This window comes from Symphodus melops (assembly GCF_947650265.1).
Source record: "Symphodus melops genome assembly, chromosome: 7".
NCBI classification, from domain to species: domain Eukaryota; kingdom Metazoa; phylum Chordata; class Actinopteri; order Labriformes; family Labridae; genus Symphodus; species Symphodus melops.
In genome coordinates, this window is record NC_136697.1 from 4,233,180 (window position 1) to 4,256,449 (window position 23,270).

At 42.6% G+C, this 23,270-nt stretch overlaps 2 protein-coding genes across 3 annotated transcripts in view; one reads left to right on the forward strand and one right to left on the reverse strand.

Moving 5' to 3' along the window:
- Positions 1-366: 366 nt before the first annotated feature.
- On the forward strand, positions 367-10,301 carry blvra (biliverdin reductase A). Of its 2 annotated transcripts, none has more exons than XM_079347361.1 (7): positions 367-455; positions 1,314-1,437; positions 3,884-4,003; positions 5,231-5,328; positions 7,228-7,335; positions 7,475-7,643; positions 10,004-10,301. In XM_079347361.1, exons 2-7 carry the CDS (start codon positions 1,319-1,321, stop codon positions 10,257-10,259), a joined length of 870 nt encoding a protein of 289 aa, XP_079203487.1. In that variant the 5' UTR covers positions 367-455; positions 1,314-1,318; the 3' UTR covers positions 10,260-10,301. The 2 variants fall into 2 exon arrangements, with proteins under 2 accessions (XP_079203487.1, XP_079203486.1); XM_079347360.1 differs by lacking the exon at positions 367-455 and adding an exon at positions 569-691.
- An 8,053-nt stretch (positions 10,302-18,354) lies between these two features.
- The window catches only part of LOC306826194 (protein NLRC3-like), a 37,045-nt gene continuing 32,129 nt past the window's right edge, over positions 18,355-23,270 (reverse strand). The window contains exons 10-11 of the mRNA XM_079347368.1: positions 18,596-19,522; positions 18,355-18,418 (exon numbers count right to left, since the gene is read on the reverse strand). Of these exons, the coding sequence (XP_079203494.1) occupies positions 19,513-19,522 (10 nt within the window). The 3' untranslated portion in view covers positions 18,355-18,418; positions 18,596-19,512. The remainder of the gene's footprint in view (positions 18,419-18,595; positions 19,523-23,270) is intronic.

Here is a 23,270-nt window from a genome sequence, read left to right on the forward strand (position 1 = left end):
TCCTTCATTTGTCCGCTGATCTGAGATATGACTCGATCTGCAGTCTATGCTGCTCTACCCCATTTCTGTTTGTTTGATTAGGATAAACTTTATTGATCCCCAAATGGGAGAAATTTGGTTGCTAAAAACAGGGAATATAAACGGCATCAATAACAAAAAAAAAGTTTAAAGAACAGCTATGAGCAAGTTTAAGTATAGTATTAATTAAATAAAGGAATAAAAAATACAATCGAATTAATCAATTAATTAGGCTAAATCAAAGCATGATTTTGTTAAGATGAAGTGATTAATTTTATTCAGTGCATTTAAATAAACTGACTAAAATGATGAAAGGCTCAGTGGGCATTTTGGTTAAATCCAGGTCGAGCCGCTAGGAGGCGGTAATGAGGCCAACGTCCATTTATCACAAGAGAAGAAGAAGAAGAAGCAGAGGCGCCGGTACACGGAACACAGCGGTATGTACACAGCAGCTATTTTTGTTATTTTATATAATAAAGGTATTTGAGAATAATTGACAGAGTATCCTTCATAACGCTGCAGTTCTTAGTTCTGCAGAACTACGGCAGCCGAGCAGTCTCATTCTGATTCACAAGCAAAATGTCACGTTTTGTAACGACAAAAACCAGTTTCGTAACAACTTAAAATATGATGTTCAAATAAATGTCAAGGGATTTGTTTAAAGAGGCAAAATGTCCGTTTTTACATCGTGTTTTTATCTCCAATTAATAATCGAGCTGTTGATGTATTGATTAAAAAGAGTTTGTATATTTTGCATAAGATAAAACCCCCCAACATTTCTTTAATTAAAGATCAAATGAGTCATTTATTCTGTGTGGGAGATGACAGTTTCAGGTGAAGATATGTGTAGACTGTTTTAATGAGCAGCTACAGGACATGATGAACTTTAAAGTTGTGACTGTCCTGCAGGACAGCATGTGAATGAAACTGGTCACCTTCAGAAAACTGCTCCAGACCCTGTCACAGAAAATGTTCAAAGAATATGAGATAAGATGGCTTTCTTGTCACTGTACAGGTACAATGACATACTATTGGATCAATCCAGTTGATATCATATCAGAAATATACAAAAAACGATGCAGATCTATTCAGAGATGAAGTTGGCGAGTTAGTCAATGAAAATGAATCCAAACATACACCTGTAGGTGAGCCTGATGAAGGACCCGACTCATACACGTTTGATTTAATCCTTCTCTGGCCCTGCTTGGAATAGGAAGTAGTGATTTTGCATGTAGATAAATGTTGAATATCTTGGACGTGAGACTGAATTCCTGTCACTGATCTTTGTCCTTCAGTGAACATGTTTGGAGCAGTGGTGGTCGGTGTTGGCACAGCAGGATTTGTGAGGATTAGAGACATCTTGGCCCCGCTGCCTGGCAGTCCTGCAGAGAAGCTCGCTGTCAAAGGATTCATATCCAGGTAACACCTCTGAGTCCCTCTGAGGGGATTGTGACCATATTCACACCTGGTATCAACATGTGCCAACCTATCAATGTGATGACCAATGGAGGGGGAGGCGTATATGTGGAGAGTGCTGTGTGCATGCTCAGACCTCTCCTCTCGTACACGGCCAAGGAACTATTTCTCTGCTGTACGTGGAGAAAGTCTATATGTTCAAAAATCTTCTATCACGTGAACAGGTTGATGAGTGGTTCATGCATTAGAGCTGGGTGTGAATGAAAATACAGGACGTGTGTCTGTATTTACTCACGTCTCATTGATCCTTTACCTGTTTTAAAACGCAGCGCGGACACAGATGACTCATCGACGTCCATGATGAAGCTCCTCTATCATTACAACTTTCTATTTTCATATTGATCCCACAGCTGTGTGCTCTTGGTGTCTTCTGTGAGTTCACATTGCATGGGTGTAAACAGCGAGGCTAGCCCGTGTTTCTGAGCTCAGTCCACTTAAATACACAAACTACACCTCCTCATGCTTTGATGGCATGTTGGGGATTCTTCTGAGTTTATTACAAGGAGGAGCCACACGTTTGCTAATGTTGGCCTGCATGCTAATCGGTCTTTTGTCTGATATGACTGTGAACAGAGTCAGCCTGTAGTCATAAATGCTAAATTGTTTTTAAATGGTACAATATGCGGTTGTTGGTTTTTTCAGAAGCGTCTTGTGTAGAAACGTGTCCGTGCCCTGCGTCCTGCTCGCCACGTCGAGGAAGGAGGAGCGGAGACGAGCGAGTCAGAACAGAAAGCATTACATTGAAGGAAAGTTCGTTTACACAGCCAAACGGAAGCTCTCACTTCATTTTCTTTACTATAGTTGGTCACATAGTCACCATGGGAGGAGGAGTGTGTGTGCTTACATAGAAATGTGTCACTTCATGTACGGGAAGCTTTTTTTGCACAGCCGGCTGTTTCTCAGATTTTCCTACAATTGCGCCACAAATCAGACGCACTCTGCTCTGTTGTTTCTAATTCTACTCCAGCTGCTTGTGCATCATCCACTTCAACATACAGTGTCTGCTAGCATGAGTCACAGCTGACTGACCTGCTCGGCTGTTCTGCTGATGGTGAGGCATTACAACAGCTGCTCTTCAGCACAGAGAGGGTCTCTGAGGTGTTTGTGTGACGGGGCGCACACTTCCTGTCGTATAGCTGTTCGACCTCAGACTCCACCTGCACTGTTCATCTGCACACTGAAGCCCTGTCTGTCACTCACCTGCAGTAATGACATCATCATCTCTCCACTTATTATTGACATGATTATAAAGCACTCGTGTCCGCACCTTTTTTTCTCGCGGGCCACATGTTTTTTTAATTTATTTTTTAATATATATATTTTAAATAATATTGTAAGGAAGTTTATCTATTTTGAGCTCTTCGAAACTAATGTGAATACACAAAATCTAATTACAGTGAGAAACTGTTTAGTTCCCATTTTTTTGATGAAATATTACGATCTTTGTAGATCAGACTCAAAAGGTTCACAAAGAAACCCTTTAATAGAAGAACATAAATACTTTCATATTTCATTTCTTTAAGCATGTAATGTTAATTATTGTTGTAAAAGCTTTCTGTATTTATCTCAGGTTATTAAAAGGTTAAACAACAGTCTGCTTGTTTGCAAATATATATATAAAGGTTCATTTTCATAGTTAACAGAAATAATGAGATTGTTCCAGAAGGAAATCAAACGGAGAGTCTCTCTGTGTCCAATCAGCAAACAGTGAGAGCAGCGACACCACCAGCTGGAGCCGGCCTGGGCTCCCTGTCTCACAGCCGCCCGCCCACCTGCCTGTCAGCAGCAGCCAGCTCGCCAATATACCGGCTCGTAGAAAGAGCAGCGACAAACTGACCTTCAAAATCCCCTTCATCCAAATCAGTTTTTACTTTTATCTTCGTCCTCAGTCATCTTTCTCCACAGAGCCTGTTAGCGTAGCTTCCTAACAAGCTGCTGGACTTTAAGTTTTGATTCTGGGAGTGAGGTCCCGAGGTGATTAAAAACTAGTGATGTAGTTTCACCCCTTTAACCACAACAGCCTCTGATGACACTGAACGAGGATTTATGTGTCATCAGACGCTCCTCTTCAGAGAAATACAGAGCTTACTCATCGCTGCTGAACTGCCTTTGAAGTACACCCTGATGTCGCCAATTTGATTGGTGTGTGTGTGCATGTGTGTGTGTGTGTGTGTCTGTGTGTGTGTGTGTGTGCGTGCATGCATTCGTGAATATGTTGTTGTTAATGTTAAAGAGCTGGTTTTGTCTAACGCAGCGTAATCTGTTATGGTTTGTTGATAATGAAGTCCTTTTCATCCAGCATGAGTTCATCAGTGTGCTGACTTCAGTTGTGTTTTAAAGAAGACAAAGAGTGAGAGATGGTTTACCTGCCTGATGTTTGTGTAAACAGGAGGAGCCTGGAGCCTCAGCAGGGGGTCCGTCAGATCCCAGTCCAAGAGGCTTTGAGCAGAGACGACGTCCATGTGGCTTTCATCTGCACTGAGAACGCGTCGCACGAAGACAACATCAGGTGATTTTAGTCTACAGCCTCCCCAGATCATCCATACACACACAAATAAACAGGAGACATGTCAGAGGCAGTAAATGTTGATCAATGTGTAAATGGTAACTGTTGTCTGTGTTTATAAAATAAATAGATGAGTGATGTTTTGTAGGCTGAGAAGGTGCTCAGCTGTAAGGATCACTAAAATAAACCTCTGTGGTTAAACTAAAGAACAAAGAGTAAAATAATACAGGAGCATGTAACATGAAGGCTGATCCTGTCCCACAGACCGTCACACGATCAATGAATAAAAAAATGAGTCATCAGAAAAGGAGTCAAATGTGCTGATTTATTTTAAAGGTAAAGAGAAGTCAGCTAAACCTCACCATAGCTTGAAGTTAGATATTTCCTTCCTCCACATCTTTCATAGCTTCAAATGCAAACTTCAAGACGTCTAAGTTGTCTTACCGTGAGAAGACATTTCTTAGATTGATAGATAGATAGATAGATAGATAGATAGATAGATAGATAGATAGATAGATAGATAGATAGATAGATAGATAGATACTTTATTGATCCCGAGGGAAATTCAAGGCATCCAGTAGCAGTATACAGACGGGCAGGACACAAGACATTTAGCAGCCCCTATGTGACCAAGAGTAAACATAATTACAGGTTAAACCTGTGCAGTTAGCATTAGCATTAGACTTAAACTTATATAGTATGTACATAACCTGTGAAGGAGAGAAAAACGTGTGTGTGCTGATTAAAAGAGACCTGTAAACAGTTAAAGAGCCTTAGAAACAAAGTGCTGACCTTCTAGAAACTAGTTACATGTGCATGTACAGTGGTGTTTGAGGTAGTGCCAGAGGTGTGAGTACAGTCATTAAACATTCAATGCAGGAATGCAGATTGGGCCATTTCCATGCTCAGCACCATAAAGGAGCAGTGATTAGCATTAAGTGTCCAAAAGTGTCCTTAGGGTCTTGTATTTTATTCTTCAGGATCATTTTTGCCTTTGCTATTTCAATCCTAACTTCTCTGGAGGCGGCCGCCCTGTCCAGAGGACTCGTTGGTTTGGTTGAGATAAAACAGAGTCCGCTCAGAATGAAATAAAGGAGACGGTGTCAGAAAGTTTGGTCTTTATGACATCATAAAGTGGCCTGTAAGAGCAGCATGTTCTGGACTGGAAGAAGGACATAAGTACACAGTGTGTTATCCAAAGTCCTTCTCTGAGCTCTCGTGTGTTTTCAGAGCGTTCCTGCAGGCCGGTAAACACGTCTGTGTGGAGTATCCCATGACCTTGGACTATAAGGCTGCTGAGGAGCTCGTGGAGGCTGCAGAGAAAAAAGGTGATGTGACATTTATGAAGTACTCATGTAAACGACCTCGAGTTTGACTTTTGTAGTCAAATTCAAATTAATAAAGTATATAAAAAAAAAAAAAAAAAAAAAAAAAAAGATGACAGGAAGACGCCTCAGTCCTCAGGTTAACACAGTTAACAAAGAAACACTACGAGTCCCTGACGGACAGACAGATCTGGTCAGTTCACAAAGTCTATTTTTCCCTGAACCCTTTTATACTTTAGACAGAGATTATCTAACCAAACGATGCATCTGCAGATGCTCCCCTTCTCTCATCGGTGCATCACACTCCAGTCTGTAGGGGAAGACACTTCCTACCTGTTTCTCATCAAGAACCGGAAATCTAGTCTGGTGATCAGTTCCTTTTAAGGAGACGACCATTAAAGTGATGATCTGTCAAAGCTCACACTGAACCTGCAGAGGGTGAGATTAATACACACACTCAGAATACAACTAAGTATAAGTGTAGAAGCCCATTATTCTAACAGTCAGCATGTCTTATGATTACAACAGGTGTGTGTTTGAGTCAATACTAAGGAGTCACAAACAAATGAAAAATAAAACAAACAACCTGAAACAAAAAGCAGGAGAGAAAAATAAATAACACAACATAAAACCTCAAATTAATATCAATGCAGAAAAAAACAAAGAAAAACAAACTTTTGTATTCTTTTGACTTTTACTTTGCAGCTCACCATTCACACAGAGACTGCTATGTAAAGTGTGAACTATTCCCATCATACACATTCACTCACCAATAACGCAGCATTCAGAGCAAACTGGTGTTAAGTCATTGCTCAAGGACACTTCAACCTGCGTCATCAGGAGCCTAAAATTGAACCTGTGACCTTCTGGTTGTGAGATGAGTGACTGCACCACTGAGCCACAGCTCTGCTGTTGTATGTGCAGGTCAGAAGGGTCAACTCAGAGAGCGGCTTGTACAAAGTATCATAGTTTCACCATCAACAGTGCAGGTGCACGAGTCACACTGCAGGTGCACGAGTCACACTGCAGGACGTGCACGAGTCACACTGCAGGTGCACGAGTCACACTGCAGGACGTGCACGAGTCCCACTGCAGGACGTGCACGAGTCCCACTGCAGGTGCACGAGTCACACTGCAGGACGTGCACGAGTCCCACTGCAGGTGCACGAGTCCCACTGCAGGTGCACGAGTCACACTGCAGGTGCACGAGTCACACTGCAGGACGTGCACGAGTCGCACTGCAGGACGTGCACGAGTCGCACTGCAGGACGTGCACGAGTCGCACTGCAGGACGTGCACGAGTCGCACTGCAGGACGTGCACGAGTCACACTGCAGGACGTGCACGAGTCCCACTGCAGGACGTGCACGAGTGACACTGCAGGTGCACGAGTCCCACTGCAGGACGTGCACGAGTCACACTGCAGGACGTGCACGAGTCACACTGTAGGACGTGCACGAGTCCCACTGTAGGACGTGCACGAGTCACACTGTAGGACGTGCACGAGTCACACTGCAGGTGCACGAGTCACACTGTAGGACGTGCACGAGTGACACTGCAGGTGCACGAGTCACACTGCAGGTGCACGAGTCACACTGCAGGACGTGCACGAGTCACACTGCAGGACGTGCACGAGTCACACTGCAGGACGTGCACGAGTCCCACTGTAGGACGTGCACGAGTCCCACTGTAGGACGTGCACGAGTCACACTGTAGGACGTGCACGAGTCACACTGTAGGACGTGCACGAGTCACACTGCAGGACGTGCACGCTCAAGTTAAACACAGGAACTAAAGAAGCTTCTGGAGATGAAATATGGTCGAGAGTCAAAATGTGTGTTTGTTATTTGTGGTGTTCCGTCTCTTGGTTGAACTGTATGTTTTATTTTTGTTGCACTAATAGGAGTGATTCTCCACGAGGAACACATCGAGCTGCTGTCTGAAGACTACAAAGCACTGAAGAGAGAGGTCGAGGGCAAAGTCCTGCAACAAGGAACCCTTCATTTCACTGGTGAGTATCAGCAGTGATTTCCCTTTACCATGAACACGCGTGTCGTCGTTACGTGTTTGAATACGTCTTGATTAAATGTCATCGTGTTTGTTGCATTGAACACTATCACATAATGTTTGTATATCATCATTTACACTAGGGGGGCCTCTGAAACCTGGATCTGGTTTCCCATCATTCTCTGGCATCGCTCGCCTCACCTGGTTGGTCGAGTTGTTCGGTGAGCTGTCAGTGACCGCAGCGACCACGGACGACCATTCAGATAGAAACTACAGTAAAATGACCGCTACGCTTCTTACTGTTGACAACAGGTGAGCAAGGATCAGCGAGGATTTCTTCTTTCTACGATCAGAAAGAACAGAGTCCACTTAGCATGTGGGTTCAACGTTAACGTCTGACCATGTAACGTCCAGGATCTCACAGACGTTTTGGGGGATTGTTGCAGCCTGAAGTGCTGCAGCAGCTTTTCCAAAATAAATTGCAATGCATGTCACAATTTTTTTTAGATGTTTTTTGCAATCAAATTACAGCAGGAAGCCGTTCTTTTCCGCAACTTTTTCCTTGTACACACTTCGATGTGATTGAGGTGTCCACTGAGCGTCTTTTTTCAGTTGTTTTTAAAGGATAAAGAGCGTTCACTGCAGAAAGCAGCCGTCTGGATGAAAAGCTCAGCGTCTTTTTACAGTTGTTTTTGAGCGGCTGCTCTGAACTCTTTCATCGTTTCAGAAAGGCGCTGTTGACTCTTAAAGCGCTCTTTTCAAAATGTCTGACACTCCTCGTGTTTTAGCTTCCTACAGATCAGGTGTCTTGTACCCAGATCGTCTTTGCTCCGTGTCTGCTTGGTTAAATGACAACCTCAAATATTAAACAGGCAGTAAAAAGTGACGGAGCAGTGTCAGCCATACAGCGACTTTTGACAACTAACTGTTGTCATGGAGACGGGACGTACCTGCAGCACTTCTCTTTTCAGCGCACAGATGCTTCATGCTTCTTCTCCTGAGAGCAGATAAACAGGAAGTGAGTTTGGTCCGGGGTCACTAAGCTTTGGTGAAACTCGCAGGGAAAACTATTTTGATTGGACAAAATTGCAAGGTGGAACTTTAGATTTTAAATGTATTCTCTTTCATGATAGATAGATAGATAGATAGATGGATAGATGGATAGATAGATAGATATTTTATTGATCCCGAGGGAAATTCAGGGCATCCAGTAGTAGTATACAGACAGGCAGGACACAAGACATTAGTTACAATACACACCCGCTGTCCCCCCTCCCCCCTGTATACAATAATCCCCCAAACAAGATTTAGCAGCCCCTATGTGACTAAGAGTAAAGGTTAAACCTGTGCAGTTAGCATTAGCATTTCATAAGCATAAGATAGCATAAGATTTCAAAGTGAAGCACATTCATATATTTCAGTTAATTTATTCATGCTACATTTCTTGAGTTTAATTATCCATGCCTTTGATTGGCTAAGGATGGGTCATGTGATTGGGGTGAGGAGGAAGTGTGCGTTGTTGTTAGGGGAAGCAGCGGTAGCTGAGCTGGAGAAGAAAAATAAAATGTGCCGTTGAAAAGTTATCGGACTCCATCTCCTTGTTTCTCTTAAGTAGAGTGATCCATCCATCATATATCTGACCCTCATGTTACACTTATATAGCATAAATGTACATAACCTGTGAAGGAGAGAAAAACATGTGTGCTGGTTAAAAGAGACCTGTAAACAGTTAAAGAGGCTTAGAAACAAAGTGCTGACCTTCTAGAAACTAGTGTTGTTTGTGCATGTACAGAGATGTTTGAGGTAGTGCCAGAGGTGTGAGTACAGTCATTAAACAGTCAATGCAGGGATGCAGACTGGGCCATTAAAGTGCTCAGCAACATAAAGGAGCAGTGATTAGCATTAAGTGTCCAAAACAATAAGGTGAAACCAGCATTAAGTGGTACATGTTGCGTTTTTTATTATTCTCTATATTTGACATGTTACATATTCTATTTTATAAATTGGTCATTTCTTCTCACATACTTGTTATTTTAGCCTTGTTTTTTCTTTCGCACTAATACACCAAGACAAATTCCTCATCATGTAAATGTACTTGACAATAAACATTTTTTGATTCTGATTGTTGCGATCGTCCTGGACGGACTGAAGAGGGAGGGCAGACTTCTTCAGAAAGTTAAATCAGGAGAAGAATAATACAGATTTTGAAATCCCAGATTGTCTCTCCAGGATAAGTCATCCATCTTTCTTTTGTTCTGTTGTTTGTTTTTTACATCACTAAATGTTTTAATTTGTGGCTTTAGCAAGGACACAGTATTCAAAAATGTACTTCGTTATAGAAATGATTTGATCAATGAAAATATTTTACTAAACTGTGTTCCTGTAATCTAGAATCAAGCTCTCTGTTGGGATCAGGGTCAGCTTGACCTTCATGGATCAACATTATCCCAACGTGACTCCAAAGTTTTAAACATCATAAATTTGAGCTTTTCAAAAAGACAGAATTAGATTATCTGATCTTTTTTGTGTTTGTTTTGAACGTCCCGTTTCAAGATTTCCTTTTATGTGATAATCTGTGCAGATTCTGTTCCCCTGGGCCCGTTATGCCTCAGGACTTTCTGAGGACAGTTTTCAGTGATGATGATCCTGAGTTAACGTCTCTGTCTTTACAGACCTTTGACGTGGATCGAGGAACGGGGACCAAACCTCCAAAGGGCCAAGAACATCAACTTTCAGTTCGACACCTGCACTCTTACTCAGATCCCTGCCACACCCAGAGGGGCTGTGGGCCTCTTTATGCAGGATTTAACCTACTTCTCCACCAAGCTGATGGGTCAAGTGAGCCGGGAGGAGCTTCAGAGAGAAAACAAACGGGTCCTACACTGTCTGAAACTGGCAGAGAGAATACAACTCATGTGCCAAGGTTAAATCTTCAGTCATGACACAGAAATATAAAATGTTCAAAATGTACCATTGAATGTTTTTTTTGTTTTTTTTTATCATGGGTGTTCATCTCGAATGTTAATGATCTACTCTAACATATTTTTATTTATTTATTTTATTTAACCAGGGAATTAACCCATTGAGACCATAATCTCTTTTATAAAGGGTGACCTGGCCGAGAGCAGCACTCCAACAGTTTACAAACTAGACGTTAAGAGAAAACAACAGATCAGTTTACAGATAAAGTGCAGAGAGGTGAGGACAGAAACACAGGCTCTGTCTGTTATCTTTTAAGATAAGTGAGATCCAAATACGGAGGCTATAGTGCTTAACGCGGGCAGCTCGGGTTTGACTCCATCCTGCGGCCGCTTTTCCGCATGTCAATCTCCTCTCTCTCCCTGATCTCCATCTTTGTCCACTGTCTCATCTCTAATAAAGGCACAAAAAGCCTGAAAATAAATCTTTAAAGAAATGAGATCTGCCATCTTCAAGTCTGCAGAGGGAGCAGCTAAACCGAACGCTCTTTTACCGAGCTCAGTGCGGACACGGAGAACAGGCCATTTAAAAACGTCACAGGCAGACAAGTTCACATTGCTCCGCCAAATCTGATTTTCAGCTCATCCAGATTGTATGTAGTTTTCTTTTTTTTTTTGCCAGTCTGAACAAAAAAAGCCACATGAGATCAGATTTTTCCAAATCTGATTCAAACCTCAAACACACGTGATTCATACAAACTCAATCTGAACGTCTCAGTCGCTTCAATGTGTTTTCTGCGTCACTCTCAATCCAACGCCATCAACAATAACAGCAACGACATAGAGTCATCAAGCTGGAAGTTAACTTTGGTCAGTGGAAGAAAACAAGAATAAAAACAAACTTGAAGTAAAACAAGGCTTAGAAACTAATATGGATCAGAACATGTCAATATCTGGTCACTTGCAATTTGTAATGTCGACGGTCAGTCAGATCGCATTCTGATCAGATTTGGGTAAAAATGTGATTTTTGCGGCAGTCTGAACAAAGCCATAGTGGCTTCTGTTTCTTTGGAGGTTTTGCACATAAATAAGAAGGGAGCTTTATAAATAAGACTTAGCCAGCGTGCATACCTGTGCACCTTCAAGGATGGCCAGTCAGATTTAGTGTGCAGGTCACAGTGATGAGTGAGGCGTCTACAACCAGGAACAAATGTCAATGAACAGTCATACACAGCGACATTTAGTCGACTCGCCCACATACCCATATATCCCTCTGACATGAAGACACCTGCTTCATCTGGCTGTGCGCATAGGATTAACTCTTCATTTGATTAACAAACAACCAAATGAATGTAGCTATAAACTGATCATTCAAAGATTGTTTTTTACAGATCGAGTCAAATACTGAATTTTGATTCCTGCTCGTCTTAAATCTGCCTGATACCTGTTGGTAAGGCGTGTGGTATATCTGCTGTGTTCTCCATGATTAGGAGTAGATGTATTTCATTCTGTTCATCTTTCCCTCTCAAAAGTATTATGATGTATTTATTTCATAATGTGTTCATTCCCCACTTATTAGAATAAAACTATATGTATCAGTAAGCTGTAGGTACCTAAGTTATGCATGCGGCCAAGTGTGAAGCTCAAAGCTTTGAATCCTTTTCAAACACAAATCAAAATACGCTCAAGAGCTTCATAAGTCACTTATAAGTAAACTTTATTAGACAGCCTTGAACCTTTCTCACCATTCTGACATTTGAAAAATGTTTTTCAAAACAATTTCATATCTTGGATTTGTTGTTTCAGATCTACATCTAACATTTAACACATTTCTGTATCTACTTTTTATTTTATTTTGCATTTTCTTTAAAAGCCTGTTGATAAAAACTGTGCCTCAATAAACTGATGTTTGGACATTTCAAAGTGCACATTTTCTTACTGCTTTGCTGTGAAGTAATTTATGTCTTACATGGAGTCATAACAGGTCCTCCTTACAATATTGAATTATCAATAATTATTACTTTAATTTTTTTTAATGGAAAAAAAACTGGAGTAAAGATTCACTTCTCTACACTTTACCTGTCACACAGACTTTTCCTTTGGCTCTCTGCTTTCTCAAACACCTTCTTGCGTATGAGCACACAGTATCATATCAGATGATGCTGGAAAAGACTAAACAGAGACAATAACAAACTGTTTGAAACAGGGGCCGTGCTGAGCGCCATCTTCTGTTGCTAATAAACGTAGTAATGAGAAGTAGGAGGATCAGTAGGAGTAAGGGTTCAATTACATTACAGCTTTACAAGGTGACTGACCCAGCAAGGAAACATCTGAAGGGACAAGGAGTTAGTGAGGAGACAGAGGGTGCGTTCGGATTGTCCCTCCTATCCACTTTCACTAGCATTTTTTCCTTAACCCCGGAAGCAGTTAAGGGGCGGCCATGATAAGAGCCGTTCAAATTCTCTAAAAGTTAAGGAAAGGTGGCTCAATGCTTCCTTTATAACCTCCTTTAGCATAGGAAAATCTGGACCATCCTTTACGAAACGAGATAAGAAAGTGTCGCCCCACAATTCATAGCGACTCGCGCATCCGATCAGACACAGCGCTGACCAGCTTCTGGTGCGCAACGATGGCACGAGTGGCACACATTCTGAGCACCAGTGCCACAGTTCATTTGCCTCTCAGTAATACCTATTTTTCGCTTGCAGTCGTCCAGCTTTCCGTCCAAACTCTCTGTGACGTAAAACAGTAGAACACGCAAAAGCCTGACAGAAATACTACCGCCTCCACAAGGTTTGCACCTGACGTCATTCACACAAATGTTCTGAGTAAATCACCCGCAAAACGCCCACAAGCCAAACGTGCAAACTTTTGCAATGAGCACGCAATTTAGTACTCTTTAACTGAGATCTTAGTAAATCTGGCCCTGTGTGTGAAGGTGAAGGTTCATTTCTGAAGTTTATGAGACCTTGTTTGGAATGGGTTTACTCCGGCTTGGCGCCGCTGTCTGCTGGCGCTGTGGGAGACAGGTTGCCGAGTTGGTTTGGCGCGAGTGGTACGCGCTCTCAGTAATTCGCCACACTCCGGTTTCCTTTATGTCTGTGACACTGTTCCCAGCTTACTGTCCTGCTTTTATGCTGCAGCGTGTCTGCGCTGCGGCCGGGTAGGCGCTCTTTTCCTCCGTTGTTTCGGAGCCTGCATCCCAAACTGACCGGGTATGTACCGTATATTCATAGATCACGTTTCCATTACTATGCAATTACAAAATCTTTGCATTTGTCTTGTTAGAGGCTGGGCTCGTCAGTTAGTTTCGGCCATCAGCCACAGCACTGCTGTTTTGGCTACCTCGTGCTAAATTGGCTCATTTAGGAACGAGCGATTGACGGTGTGGTCGGCTTGGCTTGGGCGCGGCCTCCAAAAGATTGAAGATTGGTTGCCGGCGCAAGACCAAAATGAGCTTCGACATTTTTAGCATTATTGCCTCATGCTCTTAATATTGGTGTTTCGTTGTTTGGTTTGATAATTCATTTTGTTTATTGATTTTCTTGGTTATTTTCTATATTGTCTGTCAGCACTGTTTTACTCGTTGTATTGACCTGATTTTATAATAACTTTTGTTTCTTTGATCAGGTGCTGAGGGCCCAAGACGGTAGTTCGGTCCTGGTGGTGGTTTCTTCACAACTCCTGTTTTTTGTTTGTGTGTTGTGCAGTGTCACGGGTGGTTACTTTAAGGATCCATTCCTCGTTTTGGTTTCCCCCTGCCGCATGGTAAGTCTCAGCCCTGGTCCCCTCCCCCTTCCCTGGTCCAGTGCTGTTTTCTTATGTTTTCATTAGTTTCTCTTTTGATTAGTTTCATTAATTGAAGTATTTTGTTTGGTTTAATAAAGTTCCTTATTTAAAAAATGGTGAAACTGTCTCTGCCCAGTGGTATTTTTGGACCTCTATGACCTCTCATAAAAAAAGAGTAATTAGTATTTACTGGGAGCAAAACCCCCAGGTGGCGTTGTCGAAAAAAATCCAATATATTGCTCATGCCACAAATGCATGAGTGACAACATTGAGATCGTATGAATGAGCTTGTTACGGTTCAGAATCGGTTTGGACCCAGACGCACGACTCAGAGGCAGAGTAGTCAAAATCAACAATAATTTTAATGAGAGCAGCTGACGAACAGTTGACGGGTAGACAGAGTTTCAGGTGAGGCTTGACTGGGAGCTGATGAGAGGAAAAAACACGAGGAGGGTAAATTCACAGGGAAACCACGAAACATCAAAAATCCAAAATCTTTCTAGAGAGAGCTGACACGAGGAGTACAAACCACAAAGTGTAGAACAATAATCTGGTGCCGACTGCATGAAGAGAGCAGATTTATATACTGGGCTGATTAGATGAGCTGCACCTGGGAAACACACCTGACTCCAATCTAGACAAGGGGGAAGGGAAACACAGGAGGAGCAGACAGGCAGAGAAAACAGACAACACACACGTGGAAAGCACAACAAAACCCCCAGATCATGACATTGTGCTCCCGCACCTTTACAACATGTCTTGAGGTGGCGTTGGCTCCTCTTCAGGAGAGAGGCGTTTGTATCTTAGCCTATCTGGATGATTGGGCTCTGATAGCGGGTTCAAGAGAACAATCGGTGGCGAATCTGTCATTAGTTCTGTCCCACATTCAAGCTCTGGCTTCTTCAGTGAACATGAAAAAGAGCTCGCTAACTCTGAGTCAGTAGTTTTCTGAAAATATGCTCTTTATCTGGCCAAGCGCGTCTATCAGAGAGCAGGGTGGCCGCGTTCCACCGATGCCTCGCACAATTTCAATTGGGACGCAAACTGCGTTTCCGTTTGATCCTGCAGCTTTTGGGCATGATGGCATGATGTTAAAGATGCATGCGTTTCAGTGCTGACCTCGCTCTCACCAGCTGTGTCCGCAGCGTCACCTCCATCGGAAGCTGATGATAACTTCATCTTGCATGATGGCCCTTCACCCTTGGAGGGAACCCGGGTTACTAAACCAGGGCTCCCCGATAGGAAGGTTGTCTTTTCGCAAGATAGTGTCCACAGATGCATCCCTGATGGGATTGGGGGCTCACATAAATTATCTGGAGCTGCTAGCGACTGGCAGACAGGACAGAGGTGGACCTCTTTGCTTCCAGGGCGAACGCCCACTGCCTCCTGTTTTTTTCCATATCAGACCACTCTGCACCTCTGGGAATGGATGCACTAGCGCACCCATGGCCCAGCACGCTTCTGTATGTGTTTCCCCCAGTGGAAATGATACTGCCTGTGTTGGAGAGGGTGCGTCATCAGGGTCTGTCTCTGATTCTGGTGGCCCCTTGGTGGCCAGCGAAATCATGGTACGCCGAGATAATCAATCTGCTGGCACCAGAGCCGTGGCAGCTTCCTCTACGCAGAGACCTCCTCTCACAAGCAGGCGGGGAAGTGATTCATCCACACCCGGAATTATGGGGCTGCATGCCTACCTGTTGAAAGGTCAAACTTAATAGGGCATCTTCCACTCGAGGCCTTTATGCTTTTAAATGGCGGGCATTCGATCAATGGTGTCAGGACCGAAATGTACTCCCATTTCAGTGTTCAATTGTGGATGTTTTGACTTTTCTTTAAGAATTACTTGATAAAGGTCTGTCTTTTTCCACTACTAAGGTTTATTTGGCGGCTATATCTGCCTGTCATGTTGGCTTCAATGGAGTGACGCCAGGTGCGCACCCACTTGCCATGTGTTTCTTAAAGGGAGTTCGCCGGCTGAGGCCTGTGGTGAAATCTATCATCCCGTCATGGGATTTAACTTTAGTGCTGGATGCTCTCTGTGGTTCCCCATTTGAGCCTATTGAGTCAGTCGATGTGAAATTTCTTTCATACAAGACAGCACTACTTCTCGCTTTGACCTCCGCGAAGCAAATGGACAACCTTCATGTTTTATCAGTGCATCCCTCTTGTACCCAGTTCACTTCAGATGGTTCCAAAGTCACATTACGGCCGAATGCGGCGTATATGCCTAAGGTCATCCCTTCAGCCCATAGTTCCATGGTTTTTGAGCTAATGAGCTTTTGCCCCCCTCCTTTTGTGTCTGAGGAGCAAAGGAGGTGACATTCCCTGTGTCCTGTACGTGCTCTACGTAAATACATAGACCGCACACAGAGTGTGCGTTTGTGTGACCAGCTGTTTGTCTGTTTTGCTAATCCAGCCAAGGGTAAAGCCCTGTCTAAACAGCGGCTATCTCCCTGGCCTACAACAGCAGGGGTCTTCAGTTACTTCATGGTGTGAGGGCACATTCAACCAGGGGAATGTCTACATCATGGGCTTTGTTTAAAGGAGTATCTTTAAATGACATCTGTCGTGCCGCCAGTTAGTCATCACCGCACACTTTTGTTCGGTTTTACCGTTTGGATGTAACGGCCCCTTCGGTGGCACATTTGGTGCTTTCTGCTGGGTCGAGCATGGACTAGAGTGCTGAAGGAGGAACAAGGTACAACACTTCTATTGAACTAAGGGATGGCTGTGATGACAGTTGTATTTATGTGAGGCTCCACCTGCACATGCATCATCACAGATCATCTGCCTAAAAGGCGTGATTAGAGGTGTCTTCAGTTGGCCACGCGAGGGCGTGATGTCCCATACTATATGTGTTGTACCTCGTTCCTCTCCTTCAGGGAACAGAAGTTATAGTCATAACATTTCATTTTCTAAACCAAGGCGCTTCACAGTTTTCCATATTTTTTGATTTTCAGCGTTTTCACACCGTGTCCTACCAGCACGCCAGACGGTTATATGGCGTTGCAGTGTTGCATCCGTTACATATTTCACTGTTTGCTCTGTGAAGTTCAGTTTGTCCTTTCAAACAAAATGACATCTACAGAGCTCTCATATTGAGGAGCTGTCGACTCGAATCACTCAGAGGCTCGTCAATAAACGACTCACCATCAGACCAAAGAAGTTTTTGTCAGCTGTTGACGCAGGTCAAAGGTCAACATGTCAGTCCAAAATACAGACTAACAAGCGACAGAAGTTAGAGTAGAAACACATCACACTGAAGTCTGGAGTCACAAAGGACAAATAGTTAGTGCGTTAAAAATGACCTTGGACACAATATGAATGATATTTTTGATGCTTGAATGTGTCCCTCATTTTACTGTCACTGCTACAGCTGGAGCTCATCCTGTGACAGAAAGACAAATAGTTTCCATTGATTTATTTACAGACATATAGCCAGGCCTTATAATAAAGATATTTATACAAATCATGGAGTCATCTTATTTTGAATGATGAATCTGAATCTGAGAAGTAACGAGCAAACAGGTTTGATTTTCCTGCATTCTGATTGGCTGTTCTGATCCAATGGAAACGTTGTTCATCAGACACATGTTCACACTCAGAAGAATGCTCTCATCTGAATACTTTTACAAACATGTGGACTGGAGAGTTGTCCTGTTGTTGCACTTTTCCAGCCCTGCAGAGTTTACAAAGTTTGTTTTTATAGAAGTAGTCTACGTAGAGCTGATCTATCATATAGCATGTCATTATTTGAGTTTGTTTATGAACTAGATAACAATGTGAAGATTTAAACATCCTCCAGAATTTGATTCATTTTATGACTCATGGTCATGTAGTGAAGACGTGACCTTTTTATTTGTTTCTTTATTGAAGAGGGGTCGGGACAGTTTCAATGACTGACACACTCACACCTGCCTGCACGCACACAGAGCGCTGGCCAGACGCCACTGAACACACAGATTGTCTACACGTTTGTAGATTAATGAGAAGCATTCAAAGACCTAACAGCAGACATCTCTCTCTCTCTCTCTCTCTCTCTCACTTGTCCCCTGCAGATGATTTTAATACATGTTACAGAGAAGGACAATTTATTTTCTTTTAAAGGTCCCGGTTATTCCATTTTTGTGTGTGTTATGTAAATTGCATATTTACTGGTACACGTTTCAGTGAACAAAGCTACTGTTCCTGAAACTTTCTCTGTGTGGTTATTTTTATTATGCTCATGACTTACCGTAGTTCCTTCCGAACCTAGAAAGATTACTCAGGAGTGGGTTACATATATATTATATTTATATATATTTTAACTATAACGGCGTGTCCGGTAGCGGAGCTCTCAGAGACTGTTTGCTCGGCCTGCAGGTCATCAAACTGGACTGACTCATTCTCCAGTATTTCACTTTGGTCGGGTAAATAAAGTTGCACACTGAAGCCTAAAAACAAGTCCGGACATGACGGGCGGTGCACGCTGATGTTAGCTACCACAATAAAAGCCTCCTATACACCGAGCAGACTTCACATAGCGCATAAAAGTTCTGACTGTACATTTAAAATGACACTCAAACATGAAACACAAATCTGTTACACCATCCAGATAAATGCCACACATTGAAAACAACAGTTTGCACGTGAAGGTCACTAATCCTCATTCTGCTCGACTTTTTTTGTCTGATTGATTTTCACTAAAAATATTATAATCGTGAAATTGAAAGAAATCCATCGTAGTGACGGAGAACTTTAATCCCTGTGGTTGTAATGTTGTGAATTTGATCCTCAATAGTGAAACCAGGATTATTCCTCAGACTATAAGTGGACTGTCAGACAAGAATCCAGCAGCAGACCTGGATATGTGACCTCAGAAACCTGACTCATCGAGCGACCATTGATCTTAACATGTGATGGAGTTGATGCAGGATGTCGACCAGAAGAGAAACATATAAACAATGTTTTTTTAACCATCAGAGTCAAACACAAATCCTTGAACCAACACGCAGTGTGTTTATAATTAGTGTGAAAGGACATTTCTGCCCGTTCGTACTGATTTGATTGAGAGCCCTCTAGCTGCATATTGTACATACTGTATGTTTAAAGAGGATATAAAGAGAAGATGATTTTTATACATGTTACAGATGATCAAGTTCGGGTTTCTACTTTTAGTAAGAAATAGAAATCAAAATAATTATCACATGAGGAGAATCACTGCAGCATTTCTTGGTAGCTTTTGATCTCTTAACATTTCTACCAGCTGTTTCATGTTTGACCTTCCACTCCTGTAATGTGTGGAGAACAAACTCATTAGAAATATCACTGAAATGAACTTTGATGTGATTCCTCTGTCAGTCCCTGATGGGTGAAGCTCTCCTCAGCTTGCAGAGCGTCTCCACGCACAAGATGGTGGAGGTTCGTCCTCTGTGGATCATCAGCTGCTCCTCTCTGCACCACCAGCGTCCTGATCACTCACGTTATGACAGAGATCATCGCCATCTAATGAGAGAAGAAGAGAGATGATAGAAATCATGTTCTACACTGATTAATAAATCACTGAGAGGAGAGAGTTAGGCTTGTTGATCAATCACTGTGGTGCAGTCGTGTTACTGTGAGGGAGTGACTGTGTCTGACTTTCTGCTAACAACGTTCATCCAAGGACTGAAGTTTCAACACATCTCTCTACATGAAGATCAGGTCTTTGTAATCCCTGCATCCGGGACAAAATCAAAGTTCCTGATAAGCAGCTTGACAAGTTGATAAAAAAGGCTGGCTCTGTTTTAGGCGTCTGGACTCACTGAGGACAGAGGTGTAGAGACATGTGGAGGAGAGGACAGATTATATTGGACAATGTTAGCCATCCTCTCCTCGACATCATGGCAGGCCAGAGAAGAAGCTGCAGTGGACGCTTCATTTCACTGGCCTGCAGGACTGAGAGGTTCAGGAGATCCTTTGTCCCCACATTACGCTTCAAAACACACAGGCCAACGGTCGCAGCTCAGGACAGGAGCTGTGGGTAAACCATCACTGACTGCCTTTCCTCCTCTTTCTCCTTAACTCTCTCTCACCTGGGGATTGGTGCAATAACAACTATTTAGGACTGAAGAGACTTTTACTGTTTCAATGATCTGTTCATTTCGTCCCTGCAGTTTTTGATTACTCCTGACTCTGTTTGGAGTCCTGTTTTTAAAATGTTCAATCAATGTTTGAACTTCTATGTGTGAGCTACAGGATACTCCTGAATTTACCCTCGGAGTGAATCCAGTATCTATCCTTCCATCCAATATCACAAAATACCTCAAAAGTTACAAAAATAAAGGTTATTGGTTCATCCAAGGGGAGTAAATCTTAAAGGGGCCGTCTAAATCTTGTTTGGGGTCATTATGTATGTAAGGGAGGGGGGACATCGGTTGTTTATTGTTTATTGTAACAAATGTGGGCGGGGGTCTGCACTCCAAAGCAGGATTTGGGGTTGGCGAGGTCACTTCCAGTTTAACCATGGGTTTTAAGTCCTTCGAGGACGGTTCACTTCCTCACTAAGTATATCGCCATGGTAACAGACACTGCACACCTAACCTGCTCCGGAGCAGGTTATGTTCAAGATAAGAGATTAACCTGTGTAAATCTTTACCCACTGACCAATCAGATCTCTTGATGGTGGAGCTCTGTGAGCTAATGGAGAGAGAGAGTCAAACATTTAATGTGTCCCATGCATTTCACATCTAGTCTTTAAAGTTAACAATTCTTTGTTAATGATAATTAACAAGCTTGACTCATGAGGTGCACCATTTAAATGACTGGGAAATAGACTGGGAAAGTGATGATTTATTTTTGTAGGCCAACCTGGAAGTAATTATGCGGGTGGTTCAGACGAGAATTCTCCTATGGGATTTTGGATGATTGCAAAAAATAATCTCTGTGTCAAATACACATTTCTGATGTGTAGCTGTTTAGTTCAGCTGGATAATCTTTACAGATTAACGCCGTTTATATGAAGTTTGGAGAGTTAATGCAGCCAAGAGAAGTAAAAAGCTAACGTTACACTGCAACGACCGTTATGCTTCATCAATCTAATCAGTGGTTTTAACAAGCTAGCTAAACGTTAGCTTAATAAGTTGTTTATTAACCTAATATTGCAAGAGCTCTGAAAAACATGACGAGAGGCTGGAAGGAGGATGAGTGAAAGAGTTCCCAGCATGATGACGTTTAATGTCTCAATGACAGCCACTGTAGTCTCATTTAGCTACTTGTTAGCAAACGCTGTTTTAAGTATGCGTAAAAAGTTTGAAATTCTCAAGTGGGGGTCTTATCTAACGTAGTTTATCTTGTCTAACAAAACATCTACTGTACAGCTCTTAGCTTGTTTTAACCACAGACATTTCAGGCGTCTAACCACAAACCCATTCAAAATCCACATTGACTTTTATAGTTTAGGACCCATGGTGCTAAAATGCTAACTCACTTCCTGGTGTTAGGACTCGTTCCTGTGCCAGTGTATTCTCATGATTGGACATGGGACACAAGTTTAGGTTTGATCACCTAGCTGGCCACCTTTGCTGAGGGAGTCTGGTGTTAAAAGGCCAAAACACCTCGTGACTCAAAGGTACACTACTGACGCTCTGAACTATGTTTCATGATACCTTGGAGTCCCTGACTCTTATCCTATGGGTTGTTGGGTCCAGCCAGGATGACAAAGTTCAGGCTGTGTCCCTTTGGAGAACCATGACAAAAGACTCTTTATCCCAGCAGGCCTTGCAGGTACTCCCAGAAGGCTTTGCCACACCTAACACATAGGTGTGAAGTTTGGGAGGGATAAAACCGGTCGTGTCCCATTGTTCACTCTCTTTCACACGTCGTCTGGCGACGTCCGAGGATACCCCTCTGCTTCTCTTTGTTCAAAAGTTTTGGCGCGCAGTTAACCCAAGGCCTTGAAGCATACCGACATCCTGAATTCCGAGCTCAGATCATCCATTTGAACGCATCTCTAAGAAGAGCGTCTTATTTCTCCCGTATTAAAACGGTATTGAGAGAGATTGTAAGGATTACGTCTCGTTCCGTCCTGTAAAGAAAGGACATACACGGAGATCACCTCGCTCGACAGAGGACACCACGGCCCTGCCCAACCCCTTGGACGTGCCGCCATCACCATACAACTGCAGGGAGACAGCTGCAGACCGTCCCCAGGACCCCTTTGCTTCCTTCATCAACCGCGGACAAAGGGTTACAAGTGAGGCTTAGCTAGGTCTGGGCAGTTAGATATAGAGAGTGTGTTTAATAACTGAGTTATTATTGTGAAACTGTGATAATATTTGCTTGGTGTTTGACCACTGCGTCTTAGATTTTATGAGAGTAAAACCTGTTTTGTTTTCTTTATTTGGGCCGATACGTCCCGTGTGTTTCTCTGTGAACTCTCGCATCATAACCGGGTAATAGACTCATTATCAGAAAGACTAGTGTGAACACCGTCTGATACAAATCCGGCCACTGGCTTCTGGTAGTGAAGTTAACTATGCTCTGAGTTGTGCGTGAGTTCCAGGCTGAGATTGAGCTTTTGAGGTGCGCTCTTTTCTCTCTCGCTCTCTCCCTTTACGCACTCACACACACGCACCTTTCGACAGACGCACACACTTAGAAATCTGTGGCTTTCCAGACGCTGCAGAAACATAGATCAGGTAGAGACAGAGTTTCACTCGTCTCTAGACAATAGACCAGGTTGGGAGACCTGTGTTCAGTGTCCGCCATCACGTGACCACGCGTGGTCATGCTGCCATTTTGATATCTCTCTCTCTCTCTCTCTCTCTCTCTCTCTCACTCACTCTCAGAGAACACACACACACACGTTCCACGCTTGTTTGTTTATGTTTGTCTCTGTAGTTTAGTTTATAATAGTTGTTTGTTTGATTGAGTTTCATTGATTTACTTGATGTTTCTTTGTTAAATAAATTCTGTTATAATTTAAAGAGCAGTTGTTTGTGATTACTGTGTGTTTGCATTGTGACTTAGGCTGGGTGAAAGGGCTTTGTGTTTGGATTTCACACCTTCAATTAAATACAGATTATTAATTATTAATGATAGTGGTATTTAATTAATCAATTTGAGACTGATAGTTGTAATATTTTGGTTGTTCCCTGTTTACAGGGTGGTGCTCCGAGGTTTATTAAACTCAGTTTAATAATAATTATTGATTTATATTAATAATTAAGTAAACTTAATTATTAAATTTAATTTGACAACTAAATTTTACATC

Excerpts from the sequence above, each read along its gene's own strand:
- blvra (XM_079347360.1), top strand. The coding sequence starts at position 661 with ATGTCAAGGGATTTGTTTAAAGAGGCAAAAT. Across the intron at positions 5,329-7,227 it reads GGAGGCTGCAGAGAAAAAAG|GAGTGATTCTCCACGAGGAA; the intron begins GTGATGTGACAT and ends TTGCACTAATAG. Across the intron at positions 7,644-10,003 it reads CTTCTTACTGTTGACAACAG|ACCTTTGACGTGGATCGAGG; the intron begins GTGAGCAAGGAT and ends CTGTCTTTACAG.